The 25,074-nt window shown below is 58.3% G+C and overlaps 1 protein-coding gene across 1 annotated transcript in view; it reads right to left on the reverse strand.

The window, feature by feature from the left end:
- The window catches only part of Synj2 (synaptojanin 2), an 87,172-nt gene that overhangs the window by 48,847 nt on the left and 13,251 nt on the right, over nt 1-25,074 (reverse strand). Inside the window, exons 2-4 of the mRNA XM_026393803.2 lie at nt 13,752-13,838; nt 4,828-5,098; nt 1,599-1,824 (exon numbers count right to left, since the gene is read on the reverse strand). Of these exons, the coding sequence (XP_026249588.2) occupies nt 1,599-1,824; nt 4,828-5,098; nt 13,752-13,838 (584 nt within the window). The remainder of the gene's footprint in view (nt 1-1,598; nt 1,825-4,827; nt 5,099-13,751; nt 13,839-25,074) is intronic.

The following is a 25,074-nucleotide window of genomic DNA, read 5'->3' on the forward strand; positions in this document are numbered from 1 at the left end:
TCCTGAATGGGCAAACCGCTACCAGGCTACAAGGCAGGTTCCTCTGTGCTTACATGCAGCCCACCCTTCGCAGGGCTGACAGCTCCCTGAGCTCAGCAAAGACAGCAGGCCGGGCTGCACCCCCTCTCACCCAGCTCCCATCTCCTGATGCATTAGAAGTACCTTCAGCAGCAGGTGGCCAGAGAGCCAGGCAGGAGGAAAGCAGCTGAGCCGAAGCTGGGAAGCACCCTGGGAGGGTGGCAGCACCTTGGTCTTGTTCCTGATGCATCCCATGACCCCACATGCCTAGGAGGGGAGCCCTGAGCCCAGGTGGCTCACTCCCAGACTCTGCCCAAGGGCCCAGGGTTTGTTTCCACATTGCTTTGAGGACCACCTGGACACAGCTCTGAGTGACATGGCCCTCCCCAGAGGGTCACCTTCTTCCCCAGCATCATAGTGGCCAGAATGCATGGGGTCTCTGAAGGCCTGAGCCAGCCTGGGCTCCTCCTTCCCAGGGGGTCCATCTGGGAAGAAATGCACACACAACAACAAAAAAACAAAACAAGGCCACAGCCCTCATGTCTGGTTCCAAGTCTGGTGAAAATGAAGTCACCTCGGGGTGAAGTTATACCCTCTCGGTGGGTGAGGGCTGGCGCCTGCAGCTGCCCACATCTCTGGGTGGACAGCAGATGGTGGAGCCCGGCTGCCCCACCATGACAGCTGCCCCTGGGAGCAAGGTCTGCTGGGGACTTCAAGGAGGCACCAGCCCTGTCTGACCCAAAGGAGTCAAGGGATGAAAAGCAGAAACTGGGAAGACCACCCCCAGCCCCAAGCAGGAAGGCAATTTAAATAGCAATGGGCGTGCTAGGGTGCGTCCCCTCTGAAACGCAGGTGAAACTATGGCCATGATGAAGCATTAGGGGTGGGACCACTGGGATCTTGAAGAGGTGATTGGGCTCTGCCCTTGGCAAGGAGGGGGGTGTCTGAGAGTGGTTTGCTCATAGCCAGCTTGGCTAGCGCTCCCGTGTGACACCCCACACCCTGAGACTGCCAGCAAGGCCATCGTCAGATGTGGCCCCTCGACCTTGGACTGTGAGCCAAAATAAGCCTCTTCATAATTTAACCCAGGCTGTGGTGCTGCGTTAATAACAACACAGCAGGGGGCTGGAGGAGCCTGCTGGTCCTATCTCTAAGGCCCCATGCGCAGGACTCAGGAGACATGGGGCAGGGTGCCTGCTCCTGAACCCTAGCAAGTAACTGGGACAGCAAGAGCCACATCTAAGTCACTGGGCACACTGCAGGAAATAACCAGAGCAAAGCCCCCAACTGAGTCTAGGGCCAAGTCTACTAGCCTGCAGAAGGAGAAAGGGGAGACCACAGGAGGTTTTCCTAAGGCAACATTTCCCCAGCAGGAGATGTGAACCAAGAGGAAGAGACAGACCATGCAAACCAGAGGCTACATTTCCATGCAGAGTTCCAGTGTCACAGATGCAGAGAGAAGCCATGATCAGAACCAGCTCAACTGCATCCGGACTGCTTCTATCCCCAGTAGAAACATGTTTGCATGAGCTGTGTGACTCTGAACCACCTGGTGTCACGGGCGGGCCCCTGGCACTGACCTGCTCTGTCTCCACGAAGTTGGACACGTGGCCATCGTCGTTCACGCCTCGAGTGTGGAAGCGAGCGCCGGCACGCTCGCAGCTGATGCGGGAGATGAGGCAGGCCTTGGCCTGCTTGTGTGACGCATACACTGTGCGGATGGCCACCACCCCACAGATGACCTTCAGGAGCCAGTCACAGCAGCTCACCTGGTGCTGCCTCAGGGGCACGTGCAATAGCTGGTTCCTGCAAAACACAGCCCCACACCAATTCTGGTCACCCGGCAGCCTCCAGCAAGCATGGCACCCAAAGCAGGTGTGGTGATGCACCCCTGGGGCCTGGCTTCCGGCTCAGGAGGAGGCGAGTGCGCTCTGTGCCCGTGTGAACTGGGGGTGTACAGACCCAGGGAGCTCAGAAAGACCCCAGACGGAGGCCCACTGTGTCACACACAGGAGAAAGAAGCAAGAAGCCCTCTCCCAAAGGGACCACTGCGTGGACAGTGTCAGCAAAGGGCAGCGGAGCTGGGTGTGAGCCAGTCGGGCACCATGCAGGGACTTCACAGGGGCCTCAGTGTCCATCGCGGCCACCACATGTTTTGAATAGAAGCTCATCAGCAAAGAATTTAATCTTACGTTTGGATTAAATCATAATTATGGTAATGACAAATGATAAAAATAGTCATGAATTCATGCACGCTGATCTAGATGTTATACACACAGGCACAGGAACTACCGTGGGCATATGAAGTGAAAAATGGTGAAAATAAACTTCACAAGGTTCTCCCCACACTGGGAGGATTCTTCTGGGCTCTGGAGTCCGGGTGATGAAGCCAGGCGCATGCTCTGGGATGGGCTAAGGCACCACAGCCTTGAAATGACCCCACGTGAGAGGTGTTGTCAGAAACCCCTTTTACAGATAACGAAACTGAGGCACGAGAAGTGAAGCACTTGCCCGAGGTCATGGAGCAGTGGGTGGCCGGGGGTTCCTACAGCCCCTCTTGGGGAAGGCCCCGCACCTACATAGGGACACATGCCCTCCCCTCCCCTGGCCACCTGGCTCCCCTACACCCAGGAGACCTGGCAGTGCAGTTGGGAGGCCTGTCCCCAGGGGACTCCCTCTGACGGGTCTGGAGTAAATCGAGGTCACAATGCCCTACTTGTTTAAAAAAGGCAACCTGATTCCTGCCCTGGAGCCTTCCTCAAAACAGCACAGCGTCCTCACTGTTGGGAATCCGGGCTGTGAGCTGCGGCGGATCTCGGGAGGCTTCTGGAAGGCCCCTCCTCGAAGGGCCCACTTCCTCAACTGTGACCACGGTCACTTTCACCCTGAAGGGAGCCTGGCCTGCTTCTGCCCCCACTGAGCTCCTCTGCATGAAAACCAGTGACCACAGAGTGGGACTGTACGGAAAGAGGCCTCCCTCTTCTGAGTCACTTGCTAAATTTCAGATGATAAACCACTGTGGCGGCAGAAGCAGGCTCTGGATTTCAGAGCCGGCCAGTCACGGGGGCAGGGGGGGAGGCTCTTGGCAAATGCATGACTTGGAATAATCTGTTTCTAGAGATGCTGCCTGGCCCTCTGGGGGGGGGGGTGGGGGGAGCTCAAATCCAGGAGGAGGAGGGCCACCTCCGTAAGGGAAACAGCTCTGTGCCTCCTGCCAGGACGTAACTGTGGGGAAGCAAAGCTTCAGAGGCTGCACCATAGCAAGGCAGGGAGAGGTGACCGGCCTGTGGTCACTCTGCCAGTGACTCAGTACGAGCAGTTTGTGGGCCCCTCCCTAAACTCCCATACCAGGTCCCAGAGTGGGCACCAGCGGCACCAGGCGCCCTGCACAGTGGCCTCCTCCTCACCAACTGCAGATCTAGTATGAGTCCACTTCAAAAAAGGGCACCCCGGGAACCTCCCCTCCCCAAGATCTCTCTCTGCTCAACTTCACCTGTCTCCTCTTTATCTGAGTGGTGTTGTGTCCCTCATATCTCCAGCCCCAGAGCTGGCATTTAAATAAGTGCTAGGGCAAGACAACCCAGAGTTCTCCTACGGGCTCCAAGGAGTCCTGCTCTGCTCCTGACAGTCTTCAAAGCCTCATCATGTACAGCCTGCAGCTCGGCTGCCTGAGGGACACATGCTGTCCCCGCAAAATGGAGCCAACCACTCACAGCAACGCTGATCCCTGAGCCTGCTGCTGGGCCTGTGGTCTGCAGACCACGGTGGGCAGCTGGCTGGAAATGTGGGAGGAATCTCAGACCCAGTGCAGACCTGTGCACCAGAATCTGTACCTTAACAAGACCGGCAGGAGATTCACAAGTGCTTGAAGTGTGAGCCCCACAGCAGAGAAGTAAAACTCCACTCTAGCAGAGAACCAAGCAGCATGTGGGGCAGGCGCAGTGGGAGGACACAGGGACACAGCGAAGGCCCTTTTCTCAGCAGAAGGTAAGAATTCATGAGTGGGGAGCCGAGGCTGATGGCCCTGTGTGGGCCAAGGGGGGAGGCCCAGGGAGAGGGAACGGCCTCATCAGCCCTGTCCCAGGGCTGGGAAAAGCCCCATGGGGGGTGCTGGGATCCCCACACTTCACACAGACCAGCTGCCTGGGAACAGACTGCAGCACAACACCCACCCCCCACCTGTGCTCTGCCCTGCCTCTCGCCCATCTCAGGGAAGCCCAGGGAAGCGCATCAGCAAGGGCCCAAGCCCTACGCAGTCACTGCCCCTTGGCTTCTCTGCAGGACGTGGCAGGGTTGTGACCCTGGGGTCAGGAGGCTTAACTGTGCACAGAGTAGATGCCAAATGATCCCCCCGACAGAAACCCAGCCCACCCTGCTTGGTTACATCCCTGCAAGGCTCCTTGGGCAAGATGCTGGGTTTCCCCGTTGGTCAGAGCTGGTTTGGCTTTGTGATGACCAGTTTGGGGTTAGAGCCAGAATGCCTGGGTTCGAACCCTGGCTCTGCCACTCACCAGGTGTGTGAAGTTTAGCAAACCCCCCTGCCCGCTGGTTCACACCTCAGTCTCCCTCTCTGTAAATGGGGTCACAGACCCTACTTCAGAGAGCAAGAGGATTCCGAGTTCGTGTCTACCCAGGGCCACCTGAACCCATTCCCCAAGCGGGCCGGGCAGGCGGGATTCAGTTTACTCTGCTCCTCGCTGGGCAGAGTGGGCATGGAGCTCAACCCTCAACCTCCAGAAGTGACCCCCAAATCCTAGGGCCGGTGCCAGGTGGGCTCCAGGACTCAGGTGCCAGGCAGAGCCCCCTCACCAGAAGAAGGGGCTCCCCCACTCAGAACTGTCGTCACCCTGCTTCTGCGCCCGCACAGTCAGGTCAAAGCGGGAGCCATCGTTGGGCCAGGCGAAGTAGAACACCCCCGAGCTGAGGATCTTCCTCAAGGCCAGCAGCCGCTCCTCCTCCTTGGCCTCCTCCTGGAGAGGGTAAAAATCCGTGGCGGTGATTTTGAAGATTTCTGCATCTGGAACTCTGCCCACCGACGTGCAGCCCGTCACCAGCACCAGGAAGCTCAGGGAAGCGCCACCTGGAAGGCAAGTCAGGCAGGAGAGCTGAAGGGCCCATCGAGCACTCACCGTCCCAGGGCGCTCCTAGAGCTGTCCCCAAGCCTGCGCATCCCCGCCCAGCAGCACAGGGAACCTGGCAGTGAGCGCCTTGGAGGCGTGGAGGCCCTGCTTGAACAGACCCTCCGGGTGGTTCTGTTCCTAGAGCCTTCCAGACCCCAGTCCTCTGCCAGGTCTGACCTGCAGCCCTCCAAGCCCCTCCCCACACCCCTGGCCACTGCCTCGACTTGGACCTAGCCCGTCAGTCCCTCGCAGCTGTCTCAACCCTGTCCGATGGCAGACACGAGCCCCCCCATGGCTCCCACTCTCAGCCAGGACTGACATGGAAGCCCTTCCTGAGGTGCCCTTGTTCTGCCCCTGCCTCCTCCTGTCCTGCCCCACAGGTGGGTGGACACACCCAGGCCTGCTGCTCTCCAACGTGCACACCTGATCCACCTGTGCTTTGCCCAGACGTCCCACGGCCGCCCACCCAGCAAGACCGCCCTCCCGCTCACCTCCCAGACCCTCTGCCCCCCCAGCAGGGCTCAATCTCAGCACAGGCCTCCCATGTGCTTCTGCCCTCTGCCCTCACCAGGCCGACTCCTCCTCCGTCTCCAGGAAGTACACCGGGCCCCCCAAGACAGGGTAGGGTCCCTCCATGGGCCAGCAGCTCCCCGTCAGCACTAGGCACCCAGAGCTGATGGCCTGGTCCCGCCTGAGTCTCTCAGCCGAGGGGTTCCTCTGGGTAGGGCTCTGTGGCACTGGTGACTCCCAGCACACAGGTGCCAGGCGAACATTCCTAGGAGATTCCTGCCCTGCCTCCCACACCACGCGCCCTCTCGGGGCCGGCCACTGTTCCATGCCCCGACCCCTCAGCTGCCTCCCTACATCCTGTGCAAATCGGGGACGGGTGGCAATGCTGTGCCCCAGGGACAGTGGAACACTGCCCCCATCAAAGGACAGAGCCCAGGAGAAAACCTTTGACCCAAAGGACCCTTCCCACCCCCCTGAGCTCTCAGGAATCCCTACCAGCAAGACCTCTTCCCCATGGCCAGTGGCCACTATCTAGAAGATGGACCCTGATGTTGCAGCTCATGGCGTGGGAACCATGCTGGCCCCAACAGTGTTCACTGGTGAGCAGGTCCCCGTGCACCACAGGGGTAGGGGCACCCACAGGCAGGTCACCGGCCCCTCTGACCACTCCCACTCCCACCACCAGCCATCCACTGGGGAACATCCGGAGCACCAGGGACGTTATTCTGTGGACAGTGACGGGCGGGGTGTGGGGTGCTGCGAGTGTCTGTGTGTCTCAACAGGACAGGGGGCCTTTAGGTGGGACTGACATCCTCAGGTCTCAGCCCTAAGGACGAAGTCCCACAGCTCGGCTACAGAGTCTCCTGATCTGGCCAAGGAAGCCTCTGTGGTCTAGCTGAGGAGTGGCTCAGGAAGAGGCATGGAAAATTCTGCCTTCCATCCCACCCTCCGAGACAGGAAGTGGATTTCCAGCCCACGCCCTCGGCAGCCTCTGCGTGGGGGCTGAGTCCCTGGCACAAGTCCCAGGCTGCTGCGGAGGCAGCCAGCAGCTCCTGGCAGGCCGGTGGCCTGGGGGAGGCTCGGGAGGGCTCTTAAGAAGAATGCCACCAGAGAATTCGGCTCCTGAGTCCTGGGTGAGGGGCTCGAGGGGAACAGTGGGTGAGAGCCACCGCTGGTGAACAGGGCAGCACCAACAAGCACCAAGCACCAAGCACTAGTTCTTCCTGCACATTGACCCAGCAGGGGTACATCATCACAGAGAGGGAAATGGAGACACCGGGAAGTTAAGTGACCTATCCACGTGACAGGGTTCCAAACCCACTTTCTGGCTGCACCTCTGGGGCAAGTTGCTCCAGCCCAGCCTGGCTCCAGAGCAGAGTCCCTTCCCTCTCTGCAGGTATCAGCACCAATCGTCCTCCCAATGCTCTTTCAGGGCCACCATCACCATTTCACATACGAGTGACTGTCCCCAGAGCTGCTGGAATGCAGCCCAAATACACTGGTCTACATAGGAACCTCGATGCAAAGGTATGGTCAGCTTAGGCCCAGGTGCTGTCTGGCCCTGGAGTCCAGTGGTATCTGTGGCTATACTCTTGGAGAAATGTGGCCACCAGCGGGCCCCCTGTAAACTGCCTGTGTCACCCTGATGTCCCCATACTGAAATACAAGGTGGTGGGATGAGGCCGTGACACCTCTGGGAGACGTCACAGCAGCAGAGCCCTCTACAAGGGTCAGTGCCCTCATTAAGGAGCTCCAAGGAGCTCCCTGTCCCCACCCATAACACAGAAATGGCGCCATCTTGAACCAGCTCCTCACCACAGACTCCACACCTTGACCCTGGGCTTGAGCCTCCACAGCTCGACTCCCTCTAGGGACCTTGGCCATGGAGGCCTGACCAGTGAACCAGCTGACAGCACAAGTCACCTTCTGTTTAGCATGAAGATTCCCAGCGTCGTCTGCATATTGACAGGGACAATGACGAAAGCCCCACGGCTCTCTTGAGCAGTGTCCCGGGGAATCCAGAGACTGGACACCTGTCACCACCTATTATTTAAGGAACACGTGGACAAGCTCTTCCCGAACAGGTGGAATGTCGAGCCACATTTCCAGCCCGCCCCATGGAGTTTCAGCCTACCACAGCACAGCTGCGCTTCTCTGTTTTATTTCTTTTTTGTGCTTCTGTGTTTCCATGGGTCACACCATCGCGCCATGCAGGATTCTGTTCCTACACTCAGTGTTTAGAAGAGCGTTTTCTGGCTCATCATTGGGGTTACGTTTAGTGCCCAAGTAGTTCAACAACGTAAACAGTACAGTGTCAATAAAAAATTGGGTCAAATAATTATGTAACAAAAAAGTAAAACCGTGTTAGGAAGGCATCTCAATGCAACGGGCACACATTATTTCTTGAGGCAATGAAAGCAGATTCTGCACCACTTCTAATTCTGCTTTTCTCTTTGTAGCTGTAAACATGACGCACATTTGTTTGTGTTCATAGATGGGAACAGAAAGAACCTCATTATAGAAGTGCCACTCAATTCAGAGTCCTCCTAAGTCAGGACTAAAAAAACAACACGACAGGGTCCTATCAACAAAATGACCAACACTGTTGATAGCTGTCAGCCACAGCCCCCAAGTCCTCCTTCACCGTTGTGGGAAGCCATCCCGTGGCCATCCCCCGACTTGCAAGCCAAGCTTTACCTCAACACTGTTGACAGTGAAGTTCTCCATTGTCCTTCTGGGTGGCATCCCAGGGCTCGTCCCTCTGGGCCACACCCAGGAAGGTGCCTTTCTCCCTACCATGAAGGAAAGATGACTGTGGGGGGGTGCGGGCAGTGAGGACTTGAGACCTGCCCTCCATGTGGGCACGTTCTTACACAAAGCAGTTACAGGGAAGAGTCAAGGATCTGGGAATTGTCTTGCTCAGAGCCCCTGCGTCTGTGCACCTTGAACGGTGTGTGTGGCTGCGCAGGGACCCGGACCTGGGCCTCTGGGCCTCTCCAGAAGGCTCCCTGGACCCTTCCAGGAGGCTCCACCCGGCACACGTGGCTTCCTTTGTCTTCCACTCTGTCCTTCCCTATATATATGTATATTTATTTATTATATTTTGAACCCAGGGCCGCTTAACCCCTGAGCCACATCCCCAGCCCTTTTTATTTCTTATTTGAAGACAGGGTCTTGCTAAGTTGCTTAGGGCCTTGCTAAGTTGCTGAGGCTGGCTGTGAACTCACGATCTTCCTGCCTCCGACTCCCAAGCCACTGGGATGACAGGCGTGTGCCATGTGCCCAGCTGTCCTTCCCAATCTCGTTTGACAGCCCTTGTCTGTGCTCCATGTATCACAGATTTTAAGGAAATGTCTGGGTTCAAGCCCAGCACAGATGGGAGGCACTGCCCCTCCCACCTGTCAGTGCAGCGTTGGCCAGTGACCCCCACAGAGGTGTCCCTGGGGACTGACCCGCCTCTGGTGTGAGGTCCCTCCTCAGGGTCACCCTGGCCCAGGATCTGGGCTGTGCTTCTGTGAGACAGGGTCAGTTTTCTGACAACCCGGAAGCACACTAGGCCTGAGGAGGTCGCAGAAGTGCCAGCGGAGGCTGAGACAGTGGCTCACAGCAGCAAGGATCTTGTAGCAAGGGAAGACTCAAACTCAGGAGACCAGGCTCCGGCTCTGCCCCTCCAGGGCCCTGTGGGGCCAGTCTCCTGCCCTGTGTGGGCCTCAGGAAGGGTGCATCATGTGGCCTCTGTGTCCCTTCCAGGCTGAACACTCCAGTCCCTGGGCTCAGGCCAAAGAAAGACCACACGGGAGCCAGCGTGAGGCGAGGGAAAGATGAGAGTGGGCGACGGGCCAGAAGGACGGGGACATCCGCCCACAGGAGGGCAGAGGCCCGTGTTGGCCCACCGCCTGCAGCAGCAGAGCTGGAGGGACCGGGGCAACGACCTCTCCATGTCACTTGTGGGGGCAAAGGATCTGGTGGGAAGACCCCACGAGTCCTGGAGAGACGGGGTGGCCGACGCACAGCAGGGCGCGGGCCAGGGCCACCCAACTGCACACCTGCATGATGGGCGGCAAGCTGCACGGCACATAGGTGTTACCACAATAAGAGCTTAAAACAACCCAGCTGGGGGCCCTGGTGCCCGCCAGTCATCCCGCGGCTGAGCCAGGAGGATCTCAAGTTCAAGGCCAGCCTGGGCAACCAGCAAGATCCTGCCTCCAAATAAAAAATAAAAAGGACTATGGATGTAGCTCAGTGGTGAAGCACCCTCGTTTAATCCCCAGGACCAAAAACCCCGAAACCACAACGTCAGCTTAGAGACGCCATCCCTTAACAGGACTGCCTTCAAAACCAGCTCCAAATTCGAAACTGCCCAACTTCCCAGACCCTGCGGTACCAGGGTCTACGTGTCAACCACTGGTGGCCACCTGTCACCAGACACGGGATGAAGATGGGGCCTGTGCAGACATACGCCCTGCTATCAGGACAGCCCTAGCCTCCTGGTCCCCCTCGCTGGCCTTCCTCACGCAGGCCCAGACTGAGTTCCCTGGCCACATTCACACCAACCCCTCCCTGTCCTCTGCCTCCCCAGGCCACACACTGGGGCCTCTGAGGACTTGGACGTCCAGGCTCTCTCCACCAGTGCAGCAAGGACCTTCGCCCAGATGGGGCCTGAGCTGCGCTGATCTAACGGCTCAGGGTCTACATGGGTCTCCAGCCCCTCCCCCCCTTGCCTCTGAGGAGTGCAAAGGGGCACCCACAGCACTTTGCAGGAGCCGCGTCCACTGACCAGCGGCTCATGTTTCCACCTCTACGGGGGGAGCCTGAAGTCGGCCATGGCCAGCGCAGTCACCACGGAGGTTGGCAAACCCTGCTCTCCAGCGTGCTCCCCTGCCATCTGGAGCTGAGTATTTACCAGCCACCACTGAGCACAATATTGAAATCAATCATTCTAAGTCACAGAGGCCGTCCATTTCAGAACGCTGCAAAACCCGAATCTCAAAAGACCCAAGGCCCAAACCTCCCTCTCCTGAGAAGCTTCAGTCTGAAGAGACTAGACTTGGAAATCAGTTGTCAGCAGCCTACAGGTGACAACCCAAGGAGGCCTCCCCTCCAGACCTCCTAGAGACCCAGGAAGGAAACAGCAGAGCTTCTCAGGACGCAGGGGGCACCGGCTTCTCCCATCAGCCTTAGGACAGCCATGGTCCCAGGCCCCTTCACAAACTTCGATGGCCAGCCTCAGTGTTTAAAGAACATCCCATAGTTTTCAAGACTTCCATGTTCATTCTCTCATGAAGAGCTCTTAAGAACTGTGTAGGATAGAGAGGAGTCTCCCTGGTTTTACAGATGGGGAAACAGCCCCAGGGAAATTAAATGAATGCAGAAAGCCAGCTGTAAAGCTGGGCCTGGAAGGCAGGAGGGCTGTCTGGTGGAGAATTCATAGGGCTGTTACGTACAGATTCACAGGTTGTGCACTGCACAGTCCAGGAGACACAATTCATTACAGACTGGGAATTGAACAAGAGTCTCTTGAACTGTGAAATAGGAAGATCTTGAGGGCTTGGGTTAAAGAGGAATTAAATCCCTAAAATCGCTGGGATAAATTCTTCGTTCTGCTGTACTTAATTTCTATGCTTTGTAGTATATCTATCCGGTAGCCTAATACCCCGGCTGATCATGAGACGGCTCTTTTTTGCTGTCATTTCAGGGAGGAAGCCTCTTTCTTTTGTTCAGAAGACCTCAGCCTCAGGGTCCACAGGGAAGCCTCTCCTGATGTCACCTCGGTGGTCACCAAAAGTTGGACTTTCACTCCATGAGGCCCTACGCACTCCATGAGTGAAACAGAACATCAAGGCCAAGCCAGACCCCAGTCCAGCACAGTGGGTTTTCCTCCAGCCTTCCCGGGGCAGGGGGCTTCTCAGGGGTCCCAAGAACACTCTGCAGTGTGCAGAAAGCGGGCCAAAGGATCCTGGCCTTCCCACAGCCTCTCGTCTTCACCACTCGCCAGCAGCCGGAGGAGCCCAGCACAGGGCAGGGCTGGCAGCCGGTGCGGTGAGCACTACAGGCCTGGGGACTCGGAGATGGGGCGGGGAGTGCCTGGGGGGAGCGAAGGCCATCCTGGCCACCATGGGGGCCCTGTCTCAGACAAAGATATGGGGCTGGGATCTGATGGCCTCACCCAGGTGGGCATGCGCAGCTTGGCTGATCCGCCCTGGCTTGCCTACAGGCTGTGTCCACTCGCTCCTGGGGACACCACTGGGGAAGGGACAAGGGCCTGGCTGGCAGCTGGGAGTCCGTCACCTCCCTCTACACTCCACACCCCAGAAGTCCCTGCGGCGGCCCCTGGGGACCCACAGACGCCCTGGCTGACTCTTACGGGACTTCTTGGGGACTGGAGCTGCCACCCTTCTCCTTTGGACCGATTCCCAACAGTGGACCTGGACCACAGGGAGGAAGCTGGCCATTCCCTGGAGAGAAAGGCCCTATGCTTCCTGTCCTCCTTGGATGTCCTGCCACCTGCTCCTTCCAGAAATGCAGACAGCTTGGTGGTGGGGACACCCCTGGTGCACAAGGCACGAGTTTAAGACCCAGGCCAGGGGTTGAGGATGGTGTGAACTTGAGCCAGTCACCCCACTTCCCTGAGTGCAAGTCCAAGTCAGATGCAAAAGGAATCATTCATGGGAAAAAAAGGGGGTGCCAACTGCCAGATGACGGGGAGCTATCCTGGGCACCTAGAAGTGGCCCTGAGAAGAAAGGTGTCTTGACTACATAAGGACAGCACAGGTTTCCAGGGCTTCCCTTTCTGCAGGTGCAGAGTGGGAGGGTAACCAGGCCGGCCTCCTCCGCCCAGGGCAGGAAAGCACCCGTCAGGGTCGTGGTCCCCCCAGCACCACTGTGGAGGGCCAGGGCCTCGTCACCGCAGAGAGAAACAGGCACCCGAGCCTCGGAGGCTGCGGGCTCCCATGCAGAAGGCTGGAGGCAGCTGGGGGGGCTGCAGCCCGGCGAGCTGCTCCCTCTAGGTAGGTGGCTCAACCTTCTGCGCCTGTTCCCTTCCCTGTCCACGGGGACAGAGACACGTCCTCACACCGGCCTATCTTCAGGACCACCTGGGTTCACCTGGCCTCTGGCACAAAGCAGCCCTTACCAAGGGCAGTTTGTCACGTGACTCCTGACTGCTTCCCCGGGGGCTCCTACTTGAAAATGGCGATGTGATCCTCACAGCACAGAGAGGAACACCCCACGGCAGGAAGGAGCCAGAAAAGGGGGGGCCACAGGCACCCTGTTTTCAGCTTTAAAAGCCCTGGGTCTTTAACGACAGAGGCTGTGCGTGATGCAGACAAGGTTCACATACCGGTTCCAAAACAGCCGAGGCCCGAGGCTGGACAAGCCACGGCCATGGTCATTTCTGCCAAGCAGGAGGCTTGGCCCAGAGGCTGCTGGAATGTCCACGGCCAGGTCGCTGATGACCCAGGGTGGGAAGGACACCAAGTGCATGGGCAGAGGGAGGAGGAAGGAAAGGGGGGCTGCAGACTCCCAGGGGCCCCAGGGCCGGAGGCTGCAGAGGAGACGCAGAAGGGCTGAGCCCCGAGTCTCACCCAAGCAAGGGTGCCCACTGCCGCCCCCAGCTCTCCTCCCTCTGGCCAGGCCAAGCTGCCATGTTCAAGTGCAGTCTCCTTTCCTCTCCCCACAACCACTCCCACTCTCAGCCTGGGGCTGCAGGTCTCAGCGTCCCCTCTCTCCTGGCCACCAACCCCCAGTCCAGCCCCTCCTGCCTCCATACACCCAGGGAGCCCGGCCATGCAGAGTCTCGGGCATCTGCCTGCTCGCCGGTCCTCGTCCACCCACCTGGGCCCAGCCAGAGGCAGACCCATGACCCCTGCAGCACCAGCCCTGGCCACCTTTGGGAAAAACTTAGGTCCTGGGGAGGACAGTGGAGGGGCGCCTTCCCGGTACCAGGGCTGGGCGCCCCATCCTCCGCCCAGGCAGGTACCGGCTGGGCTACTGTCACCTCGAGTGATCAAACCGAATGCCCAACCCCGCTGCCTCCCCAAGAAGGCAAGAGCCACCGTGCCCCCGCGTGGAGGCCCGACGGTGCTGTGGCCGAGGGACACTCACCAGATTTCACCCTGAGCTCCCCCAGGCAGCCGTACGCGTCCGTGAGCTTGCCATACTGTCCTTTAATGACTTCCTTCTCCTCCGGAGCTGGGGGGAAGCACAGGAGAGCAGACATCAGCGAGCGGCTCCTGCTCACGCCCCTTCATTCACACTGCGCTTGCCAAGCTGCTCCCACCCACGCGACAAGGAGCAGGCAGACAATGGCTGGGCCCCCAGCCGCCGCGGAGCGCTGAGCGGCCAGGACGGACACTTTCCCAGGAAAGGCTGGCTCTCTGGAGCTTTCCGGGGGGCCAGGCGCTTGCAGCTGGGAGCAGGTGCCCTGGGCCTGGCCTGCCACCCCCCGCCCCCCGCATCCACTCCGTCCTCTCAGTAATGAGTGAGACTCTGGGACTGCTCCTGAGGTCTCTCCTTCCTGAGTGCCAGCGTGGGGGCCTCATCTGGGACTTCCCAGGGGCACTGCTTCCTCCCAGAGCCGTCTGAGCAGAGGAGCTGGGGCACCCCAGGATGACCCAGGATGGGGGCCAGTGAGTCACAGCCAGCTGTGGCCTTTCCCGCAGGTGGTTGGCACTGTCAGTGCCCACGCGAAGGCACAGCCAAGTCTGAAAGCGGAAGAGGAAAGAAAATGACGAGGGAAGCCCCTTAGAAGCAGGGAGTGCTGGCCTTCACAGGAGGCCACAGACTCGACTTCATGCCAACGGTAGGGGCCCGAGGACCACTTCTCAGAACAGACCTCAGGTGCATCAAACCAAATATCAACACACATGAATCCTGAGGAGCTCGCACCACGTGAAAGAAGCCAGTCATGAATGACCTCTAAATATTCCATGTTTAGATGAAATGTCCAGAAGAAGCAGGTTTATAGAGACAGAAAGCAGTAATCCTAGTAGCTCAGGAGGCTGAGGCAGGAAGATCACAAGTTCAAAGCCAGCCTCAGCAAAAATGAAGTTTTACACAACTCAGTGAGACCCTGTCTCTAAATAAAAAATACAAAATAGGGCTGGGGATGTGGCTCAGTGTTAGAGTGCCCTTGAGTTCAATCAAAAACAAAACAAAACAAAAAAATATCTTCTCAGTAGGGCATATCCCAGCCCCTTGGCACTTAGAAATACTAAACGGTGAAATCACCAACAAAAACATAAAAAATGTACAAGAGGTGGCACTGACTGAGTCTCAAAAAGGGCACTTGCATGAGACAGGACATGCTCCACCTCTGCCAGGAACACGTGTATCAGGTGCCCCAAACTGTCACCCCGCTCACGTCCACACGATCACACAAACCCCACGAGTCTTGATCTTGGGGTTACGAACAAGTTTTTGAGAGTATGTGAGTTTACAAATATGGAATGTGCAAGTCACGAGGGTCCCCTGAACACGGTTCCAGGGCTCTGCAAAGACGTTGGGAGACTTGCTAAGGAAGCAGCCATTCACCTCCGGAGAGCTACCGGAACACCAGAAGTTCCCCAGCAGCCACAAGAGCTTCAGGGACAGCTTTGGGAGAGTCTATATAATCTCCAAAATTGCATGCAGATTTTTTATGTGAAAATTCTTTCATTTTATTTGTTCTTTGTAGACATACATGACAGTAGAGTGTATTTGACATATTATGCACACATGGAGTACAACTCCCGGTTCTTGTGGTTATACATGATACAGAGGTACACTGGTGGTGTCTCATATATGCACCCAGGAAACCCATGTCTAGCTCGTTCTGTGTGCAGATTTTGAAATGTATTTTTATGAGGCTAGAATCTAAAGTGATGACTGACCTTGAAAAAGCCAAGAACCAGCTTAATGAATTGGTTTCCCCCAACACTTGACTTTTTTTTTTTTTTTTTTGAGACTGCAGGTGTAGTAACCTAAGCATAATTAATAAGATCACAGATCTCTACCAGCTGCTGAAAGCCCCCGATGCTCACAGCTGAGCAGACTTTGCTGGCACACAGTGGGGGTACTTACAGCAAATACAGCACCTATGAAATGGGGGTCTCAGGGTCCCTTAGAAGAGGACTGGGAAGACACAGATCCAGTTGTGCCATCAACCTGCCTCAAAAACCTAGGTCGGCTGGGCATGGCAGTGTGATCCCAGTGAGTTGGGAGGCTGAGGCAGGAGGATCACAAGTCCAAGGCCAGCCTGGGCAACTGATCAAGACCCTGTCTCAAAATGAAAAAATAAAAAGAGCTGGGAATGCAACTCAGTGGCGGAGCACCCCTGGGTCCAAACCCAGTACTAAAAGAAGAAATCCTAGGGCACCTGGGGGAGGTGGGAGAATGATTTATTAGTCTCCTGTTGCAGCTGTAACAAAACTACACTTGGCTTGGAACAGCAGATGGCTGACCTTAGATTCTCAGGTCTGGGCTGTGAAAGGGAGTCACTGAGCCAGGTATGAGTGGGCCTGGGCTCCACCTGGAGGGTGCAGGCGGCTTGGTGCCTTCTCCAGCTTTGGGGGCTGCCTGCAGTCCTTGGCTTGGCCAGTCCTCCCTCTTCCAGTTCAGCCATCGAGGCACTGACCTGTTTCCATCTTCACATCTCATTCTGTCCGCCTCCCGCCTCCACCTCCATCACTGAAGGACCCTTGTGAACACACTGCCCCCGTCCAGATGGTCCAGGATCACATCCCGGCTTGGGCGGGGACTAGGATGTGGTCTTCTGGGGCCTGGGTCTCCTGCTCTCTGTCCACAGAGGAGGAGTGAGGAGGAGGAAGCATCCTTCTTCTCAGGATCGTTCCCAGGCCCACAATGAAGGTCTGCTGCAGGCAGTAAGGAGCCCACTGTGAGGCAGCAGGCTTGTCCAGTGCCCTGCGCTTCTGGAGGTGCAGGCAGGGCCAGCAGAGCAAACAGCAGTTCTCCTTTTCATCTCCGCAGAGAGCTAACAAATGCAATAAAACAACTCTGACCCCAGAAGCATCATTCCAACCCCAGCTCTTGCACACAGCCCTCTCAGCCTCAGTGTTATCTGGTTCTCACCCTGTTAACCACAAAACAAAGAAACCTTTGTGCATTCATTCCACAGCGCAAACAAACCTGAGCAAATAACACAGGAAGTGCTAAACAAAGTGAGGTGGTCATGTGCACCCTCAGGGGTGGGAAAGGGATCCCCGGCCCTGTGGGATCACAGATCACATGGCCTCTGCCAAAGGCAAAGTTAAACACAGAGGTCAAAAAGCCTTCATGCCCCCATATTTAAAAACAAACAAACAAGCAATACCCAACAGGGCCCTTCTTCCCACTCCTGAATAAACAATTTTTTTTTTCTGCTTGGTACCAGGAATCGAGCCCAGGGCCACTTTCCCACTGGACTACACCCCAGCCCTTTATTTTCCATTTTGAGACAGGGTCTCACTAAGTTGGTGAGGCTGGCCTCCTGCAGATTACTGCCTCCCTCATAGAAATACCTTCTCCACAGACTTAGCCACCCACCTCTGGGTCTGACAATGGGGGAGAAGTACTGCTCCCTGCCATCACCACACTGCTACCCTGGGGCAGAAACCAGCATCACAAATGCCTCCTCCCAGGCCTGGAGACATGGGGGGGGGGGTCCTTCCTGGTGTCTTCTAGACTCTGGTGTCTGGTTTTCCTTGGGGACTGTTGGCTTGTGGCACATCACTGCAGTCTGCTTTTGTCATCAGTGTCCTCTCTCCATGTGTCCCTGTGCTATGGGCCCACCCTTCTCCAGTGTGACCTCATCTCAATGACCGGGCTACAGAGACCCTATTTCCAAATAAGTTTCGTTGTGAGGTCCTGAGGCCTAGGAGGTCCCGCAGCCTAGGAGGTCAGTGCATTGTTTTGGGGGGCACAACCCAGACCCCGACACCTGGCAACCTTACTGGGAGAGCCGTCCTTCCCGAGGCTGCACTCCCGTGGCCATCTCTCCAGGCTCCTTTTCCTTCCCAGGCCTGGAACCTCTGGCCTTAACATGCACCCCGCCCCCAGGCTGCAGCCCCCCTGGTGACCCCCCCTGCCCAGGGTGGCATCCCTGAGCCTCACCTCCCCACGCCGGCCCAGAACCACCCCCTGCTGGCCCCAGCCTCTGTACTTTCCCAGGTGGGTCTGAAGGAAGCAGGGGTGCCCTTGCTCGCCAGCCTAGAGGCCACTAAACATGTGTCCAAGCACCAAGAGGGCAAGGCCTAAGGAGCCATCGGAGGGGCAGGACACACCCCTGCGCAGGTGGACAGCTGTGCGAGCCCGGGGCCTGCAGGGCTGCGGTTTTGCAAGAGAAACAGGACGCTCCTGGTGTTTCTGTGTTGGCCACCCATCTCGGCTTATTTTAAGCTCCTTGTGGGCGGCCGCACACCTCTGCAGGCTGCGTTTGGCCGCCACCGGCAACTTCTGCCCCCTACCGAAGGCCTCGGAATAGGCGGAAGCTGCCTGCCTGCACACTTCCTGTAGGTTTTCCCGCAGGAGGACCTTCCTGTCCTCCGCGGGGCCATGAGCACCCTTCACCCCCGCAGCCCCTCCCTGTCTGCTGCTTGCCAGGGCTCACCATGCCTCGGGGAACCCCCATCTCAGTGCCACAGACTGTGGCTGGCATGTTCTAGGCCCCAGGACCCCACTGAGAACCAGGCAACCAGCCCCAGGACCCCACTGAGAACCAGGCAACCAGCCAGAGGGGAGCCGAGGCAGGCATCTGATGGGGGCCAGGAAGGGACACAGTGAGGAAGGATGAGCAATGGCAGCTGAGGGCAGCCCTGGGGGGGTGGGAGGCTGAACCTGTGCAGGAGCAGAGGCAGGGGCAGAGCCAAGGTAGACAGATAAGATCAATACCAATGACAGGAACAATGACTCCAGACAAAGAGAACCAGTTAGTGAGAAGCAGGAGTATGAATAGTGGTTTGGGAATAGATTTTACATAGTTTGATCTGAGAAAGTCTCACTACAATGGCGACATTTGACTGCAGACTTGAAAGAAGTGAGAGGGATGGCCGAGGAGATAGTGGGAGCAGGAGCTCGTGCCAATGTCCAGAGGCAGGAGCACTACTGAAGTGCCCAAGTTGGAGAAAGTAGGTCAGCGTGACTGAAAGGTCACAGAGGACGCAGAGCGCAGAGCCTGGTCGGTGGTGAGGAGACGCTGGGTCTCATCTGAGTGAGGAGAGTCACTGCAGGGCTGTGAGGTCTGCTCTGGCTGCCACTGAGAACAGACGCTAGGGGGACAAGAAGAAACGCTGGGAGACCCACTGGAGAAACTGGGATGGCCGAGGAAGAAAGGACCCGGTCACTGCCCAGACAGGGGCAGATGCCCAGGAAGTGCTGAGAAGCAAGCAGATTCAGGGCACTGTGCTGGCCTCCCGTGGGAATTTGAGCAGGACATCGGGCCCTAGGTACCCACGTCACCATGAATCACCGGCTCCGCCTGTCAACCCTGACCTGCCCCCCAGGTCCCCACGTCGCTGCGTCTGCACACACACCAGAAGAAGCACGGAGAGTGACGCCACCCACACCATGATCACACCTCGGGGACCTCGGGGGATGCAGCTCGGGTACGGCGCTGCCTCGCCTGTGCGAGTCCCTGGGCGCAAAGCCCAGCACCACAAAAAGAGAAGCAAAGAGACCCCCGTGACTCCTCAGCGGCATGAAGCGTCCGGAGGACCTAACCCGGCTCCTAGGGACAAAGCACCGGAGCCTGAGGGCGGCTCCTGGCGTTGGCCAGGCCAGAAGCGCCGCCAAGTGGCCACAGGACACAGGGCCGTGCCAGCGGGAGCCCAGCTGGGCCTCAGCCAGCAAGAGGCGTCTATGTCATGGGAGTGGAGGGAGCCAGGGCTGGCTTCTGGGCACAGCGTGTTGGGGACAATGAGAAGTGGCCAAAAAACATTTAAGAAATTCCAGAGGTGCAGGGCCCTAGAGGCTGGGGGAGAAGGACCTGCAGGAAGCCCAAGCGGCTGGGAGGGCAGAGGCTTCTGAGCCGTCCACAGCGTGCGAACTGAGAAGGAGTCGCTTCCAGGGACACTGGTGACCAGACAGGAGCAGGACCTAACGGAGCAGTGGGAGCAAACAGGCTGCGAGGAGTCCACTCCCCGGGGAACTCTGGGGGCACGCGGCCACACGTGGGGCTGGGCAGAGAAATGCCGGGCTGCTGAGGGAAGTCGGGCAAAAGATTCCTCCATGATGGGGCATGGCCACCAAGCTAGGTCCCAGAGACGCTCGCCCGGGCTAGGCCAGCAGGATCCGGGCACAGGCGGGGCCAGCCCCAGCCACCGAAGTCCAGCGTGTGAACAGGAGGGCAGGGACAGCACGTGGGGACAGATGGGTGCACAGAGACTGGCCGGCACTCTCCCTGAGGGCTTCGATGTTCCCAGTGTGAGGAGAACAAGGCCATCTGCAGGAGTGAAGGCAGGGCGGGGGAGGGGGGTGGACTGTCCTCGGGGAGGGAGGGAGGGTGAGCTGAGCATGCGGAGGTGACACAGGGACCCTGGAACTTCCAGCCACAGAGATGGGGCCAGAATGAGTTGGTTCGGCCAAGGGGGTGGGAGCCAGCGAGGGGCAGGGGGAGGAGGTGGGTGCTCTCTGTCCTGTGAAGAGGAGGCAGGCAGAGGGCAGAGCGGGCATGAAAGGTGACAGGCTGCAGGTGGAGACCCCACCAGACGGAAGGGCCCAGGGAACAGGAGGGCTGGGCGGCAAGACGTGGGAGGGGAATGGAGTGGGGCGTCTGGCACAGATGGTGGTGGGACTAGGGCACGCTGGGCTAGGGAGGGACACACTAGGTGGAGGAGATGTCCTTGTCTTCACGAGGGCCACCCATGTGGGGACCCAAGGTACCAAGAACAGGATGTGATTCGAGAACACGACAGAGAAAGGAGGGCAGGGGAAGCTGACGGTGGCTGAGAAGTGGTCTCTGATGTCACAGTGGGCTGGGGCCCAGGGTGACAGAGCTGGTGTCCCTCTGTGCAGGTGAATCTGACTGTGGAGAGACCTTTAGTCGTTTCCCTGGTAACCTGAGGAAAGTTCCTCATCCCTCAACAACGTGGCTTATGCTAGAACCAGTCGGCATTGGCAAGAGCCGAGTGTGGACGGGGAGGAACCGCAGGTGAACCTCAAAGAAAGACCGGGGTGGGCCTCCAGGAGCCTGGAGGAGAAGTGGAGGCTCCCTGCCCTCAGGTCACCCTCTGGGTGGAGGAGAAAGAGGCCACCTGAGCAGTTTGGGGCATTAGAGACTCGCCCCCAAGCAGAACAGTGTGGCCACTATTCGGGTCCCCAGACAGAGCATGGGATCAGGCCACCCTAGGTGGGGGCTGCGTCAGTGGGAGCAGCCGTTTCCAGGGGCTATGGCCAGGGTCTGCTCTGCTGAAGGCCCAGCCAAGAGCATCTGTGGATCAGCAGACCCGGTGCAGCTCCAGAGTCAGGCAGCCACACATTCCTCTTTAACAGGATTTTCCACAATGATAGGCCATAAGGAAATGCCGGAAAAGCCCTGCCCTGCCCACGAGTCAGAACAATTTTAAGTAGGTCAACTGAGCACTGCAGCCCCCCAAGTGGAGGTACCACTTGTGGCCCCATTCTTGGATGTGACATTAAATAAACCATCCTGTGTTTCAGGGTCTCGAGATGGATCCAGGTCAAGATCAGAGTCTCCTTCTGAGTGGGTCTGGCTCAGTGCAGCCTGGCTGTGGCTGAGCCTTCCAGGGTTGTCAGCTGGAGCCCAGGCAGCTCCGCAGAGCAGGAGGGTTGCTAAGCAAACGCAAACCAAAAAAAACATCTGTTGGAAACAGAAGCCCAGCCAGAGACAAAGCCAGCTGGCCAGCTGGTCAGCCTTTGAGAGCTTGACTGCATCTCCCCCTCACCAAAAAGTCCAGGCCACCAGGAGCCCTGGGGCTCAAACTTTTAACAAGCATTAGGTCAGCAAAGGCACTGTCCCCCCCCCCCCCAATGCCATGCTGATGTCCCTGCGCAGCCAGGGAAAACAGGAGGGAAGCCCAGCCTCCTGCAGCCGGACGAATGGAAAACTCTCCTGGGCAGGGGCCTCCCCCACTCCCCACACCCCTGGCTGAGCTGTCAGCATGGCTGAGGGGACCAGGCCCGAGGGGGAGGCAGGCTCCTGGGACCTGAGAGCTTGGGCACAGATCTGGCCCCGGAGTCTTTCAAGTTGAGTCTTTTCTCCTTAAAAAAGAATCCAGGAAAGCAAATCGTCACCTTTAAAAACCTGGCACAATGCTGGCCATGCGTCTGGCAGCCACATCCGCTCACTGGGACGCTCACAGGCTGAGCAGCACACGCTTCTCCGACCCAGTGGGGAACAGGAGGGGACAGGCCCTTGGTGCCATGTTGCATCTAACCCTAAAGCCGGTTCCGGCCCAGGCGGGCGCTGGAGGTGGCCCAGCTGCTCTTGGTCCTCCATCACTCCTCTCTGCGGGAACCAGCCCACCAGTTCCTGAGTTCCCCCAACCTCTTCCTTGCTCAAGTGGTCCCCCCGTGGCCCCTCCCACCTCCTCCCTATTTCCACACACGTGTGCACCCCCACACCCTGACACCCTGCACTGGGCCACACACAGCTCCTGTGGACAGGAGGCGGGAGGGAGGCGGGAGCTGGGGACTCCAGGAGGAGGACAGCCACAGCCTCCTGACTTGAGCTCCACACTCACCAGGCCTCTCCAGGCCCGCGGTGCCAGGCACCCCCAGACTGCAGGGGACACGGGCCTGAGGAAGGCCTGGGGCCTGAACAGAGCACGGCAGAAGCCAACCAACCGGGGAGGAAGCGGTGGAGGCCTGCGGGCGGCTGGCAGGGGACTCTGCAGGTGAGGGCCCTGGGCCAGGATGCCAAGTTCAGGGGAGAGGCGAGGACTGGAGCTGGCCCGAGCTGCTTCAGAGGAGCACGGAGGAGGAAAGTGGACGCAGCCCGTGTGGACAGCCCCTGGCGTGAGGGACAGGGCAATGAGGAGGGGCCAGGGTCAGGTCAGGTCCCTCAGGATGATATGCCAGGCTGCTGGTCATGGTGGACGTGGGCCAGGGGGGGAAGAAAGGGGGCACTGTGCAGCAAGGGGTTAAAAGGCAAGGGGGACTGGACGGGCGGACAGGACAGGGACATGTCAGAGACAGTGGTGCCCACAGCTCAGAGCAGCAACTAGGGGAAGTTCCCTCTCAGTGACTTTCATTTTCTCAGGGAAGTAGGAAGCAAAGTCCCAGGTGAGAGGGACTGAAGTGGGTGGAGTGGTCACTCCAGAGCCAGGAGGAGACTCTGACCAGCAAAAGGCCTGAGATCACCCAACAGCACTCAGTCAGCACTGTCCTGCTCCTCTCTGGCCAGCTGAGCCACTCAAGTGCAGGAGGAGGGAAGGAGGCAGGCGGTAAAAGGAGCAGAGAGTGTGAGAGTCACCACAGCCCGGGGGGAGGAGGGAGAGGACACAGGCTTAGGTCAGCACAAGGCCCTGCTGGGGTCCTGACGGGAGGGGCTGAAGGAGGCAGGGGGCAGGCCTTGAAACTCAGCCCTCAGGGCCGGTTCCAACCTGGGAGGGCCAGGTCCCCGGGGAAGGGAGCAGACATGGCTGTGAGGAGGCCAGAGGGTGAGGCCAGCAGAGGAGGTGGAGCCTCCTGTGGGCATGGCCTCACCTGGATAGGGACAGAGAGGGCAGGAGGCTCTCCAGGGAAGGGGCGGAGGCAGCGAGGTAGGCCAAGGAGACCCACCCTGCAGACAGAGGGCAGAGCAGCCTCCGTTGGAGGCAGGCTGGGGGAGGAATGCGCAGGAGGGAAGAGTTCCAAGGAGAGGTGACAGGACGTGGGGGGGCAGCTGAGGGAAAGGCCAGCCAACCAGAGGCCGGCTCCTAGCCACAGTTTGACCCGGAATCCAGAGAACAGGTCATCACCCATTGTTCAGGCCTCTCCGATGTCTTTATTTGTGGTTGTCTGGGGAGGGAGCCAGGTGCACTCCCAGTACCACCCGCCAGAGCTGCAGCGGGGTCTCCCGGACAGCATGGGACAGACGGAGGCCCCTGGGGAAGACTAGGGACAGGCCGCGCGGGGCCACGGCTGTTCACCACTCCTCCTCCTCCTCTACCCTGGTCGACACATTCACAGGGACCTGGCTGACATCGGAAAAGAACACCACGCTCCCTTCCACAACAGGGCAGAGGAGGCCTTCTCAGATGACCCTAGTGTCCACCACTGGACCATTCTGAAACTGCCCCTCACTTCCCAGGACCAAGGCTTTCTTCCTGGATTTGGCGCCTCCCAAGGGAGGCTCTGGGCCTTAACCACGTCCCAGCAGATTCCCAATCTGCATCCCCTGGGACACTGGTGTACCCCAAGATGTGGCCACAGGTTCCATGAACAAAAGGCCACGGGTCTTGAGCAACACTGCGGAGCAACTGTCTTACTGCGGGACCTCGGGAGCTGCCGGGGGATGTTTTGCAAGGTGGACACAGTGTCTTCTGCCCATGAAATCCTGTCTCCAGGGACCCCCTTGAGGGTGGGGTCTGGACTTTACAGAACGAGCTGCCAGCCTCCTGCCTGTCCCCTACTTTCATGGGGCTGGCTTTGTCCTCCTAACCCTGGCCCTCTGGGACAGGAAGCCTTGCCAAGTCACCCCACCCTGTGGGGTCCTCGCTGCCTCTGGCCACTTCAGGCCTGTCCCAGGCTGTGGCTGTGTCCCTAGCACCGAGTCCTGCCCTGACTGTGTCTCTCAAGGCCTCGGCTGGAACCCAAGCAGCTGGGCCCCCTGGAGGGCAAGTCCAGTCTGGGCCTATCTGGAAGCCTGCACCAGAGGACCAACATCCCAGGGTGGGGGCAGGAGGAGCCGGGCAGCTGTGAGGACCAGCTGTGGCCCAGGAGGACGGGTGCCTGACCTAGTGTGGGATCCACCTGTGCCCTCTGCTGCACCACGGTCGTGCCTGGCTCACGGGGGGAGCGCAGAAGGGAGACTCAGCCCTCACCCACCCTGATCACACGCTGCTGCGGGCAGAGCTGGCAGAGCTGGCAGCGCCAGCCCCATTGTTCTGAGTACTGTGCTTTCCCTTCTGAGAATCGAGTATTATCCCCCTGCCAGCCTCTGTGCTCACTGTTTGTCCTTGGTGATCTCCAGGGCTCTTTTATATGCTATGATTATCAGTCTTTAGCTTTTATATGTCATAAAGGGTTGAACGCAGTTTCCTTCCAGACTGCTGCTTGCCTTCTAATGACACTTGGAGTGTGTGTGATACACTAGAGTTTGCAATTTTTATGTAATTCAATCCATCAGAGTGACCCATGCAAGGGGCAGCAGGAGCCCCAGGGTGCTGGACACTCCATCTCCAGACTCCCCCTCTGGATATGTGGGTGGGCTTACTTGGTGAAAATTCATGGACTGTGCCCTCAGAGTGACCATTTTCTATTGCATGTTATAGCTCAATAAAAAAGATTTCTT

This window comes from Urocitellus parryii, chromosome 8 (genome assembly GCF_045843805.1).
Source record: "Urocitellus parryii isolate mUroPar1 chromosome 8, mUroPar1.hap1, whole genome shotgun sequence".
Classification (NCBI taxonomy): Eukaryota; Metazoa; Chordata; class Mammalia; order Rodentia; family Sciuridae; genus Urocitellus; species Urocitellus parryii.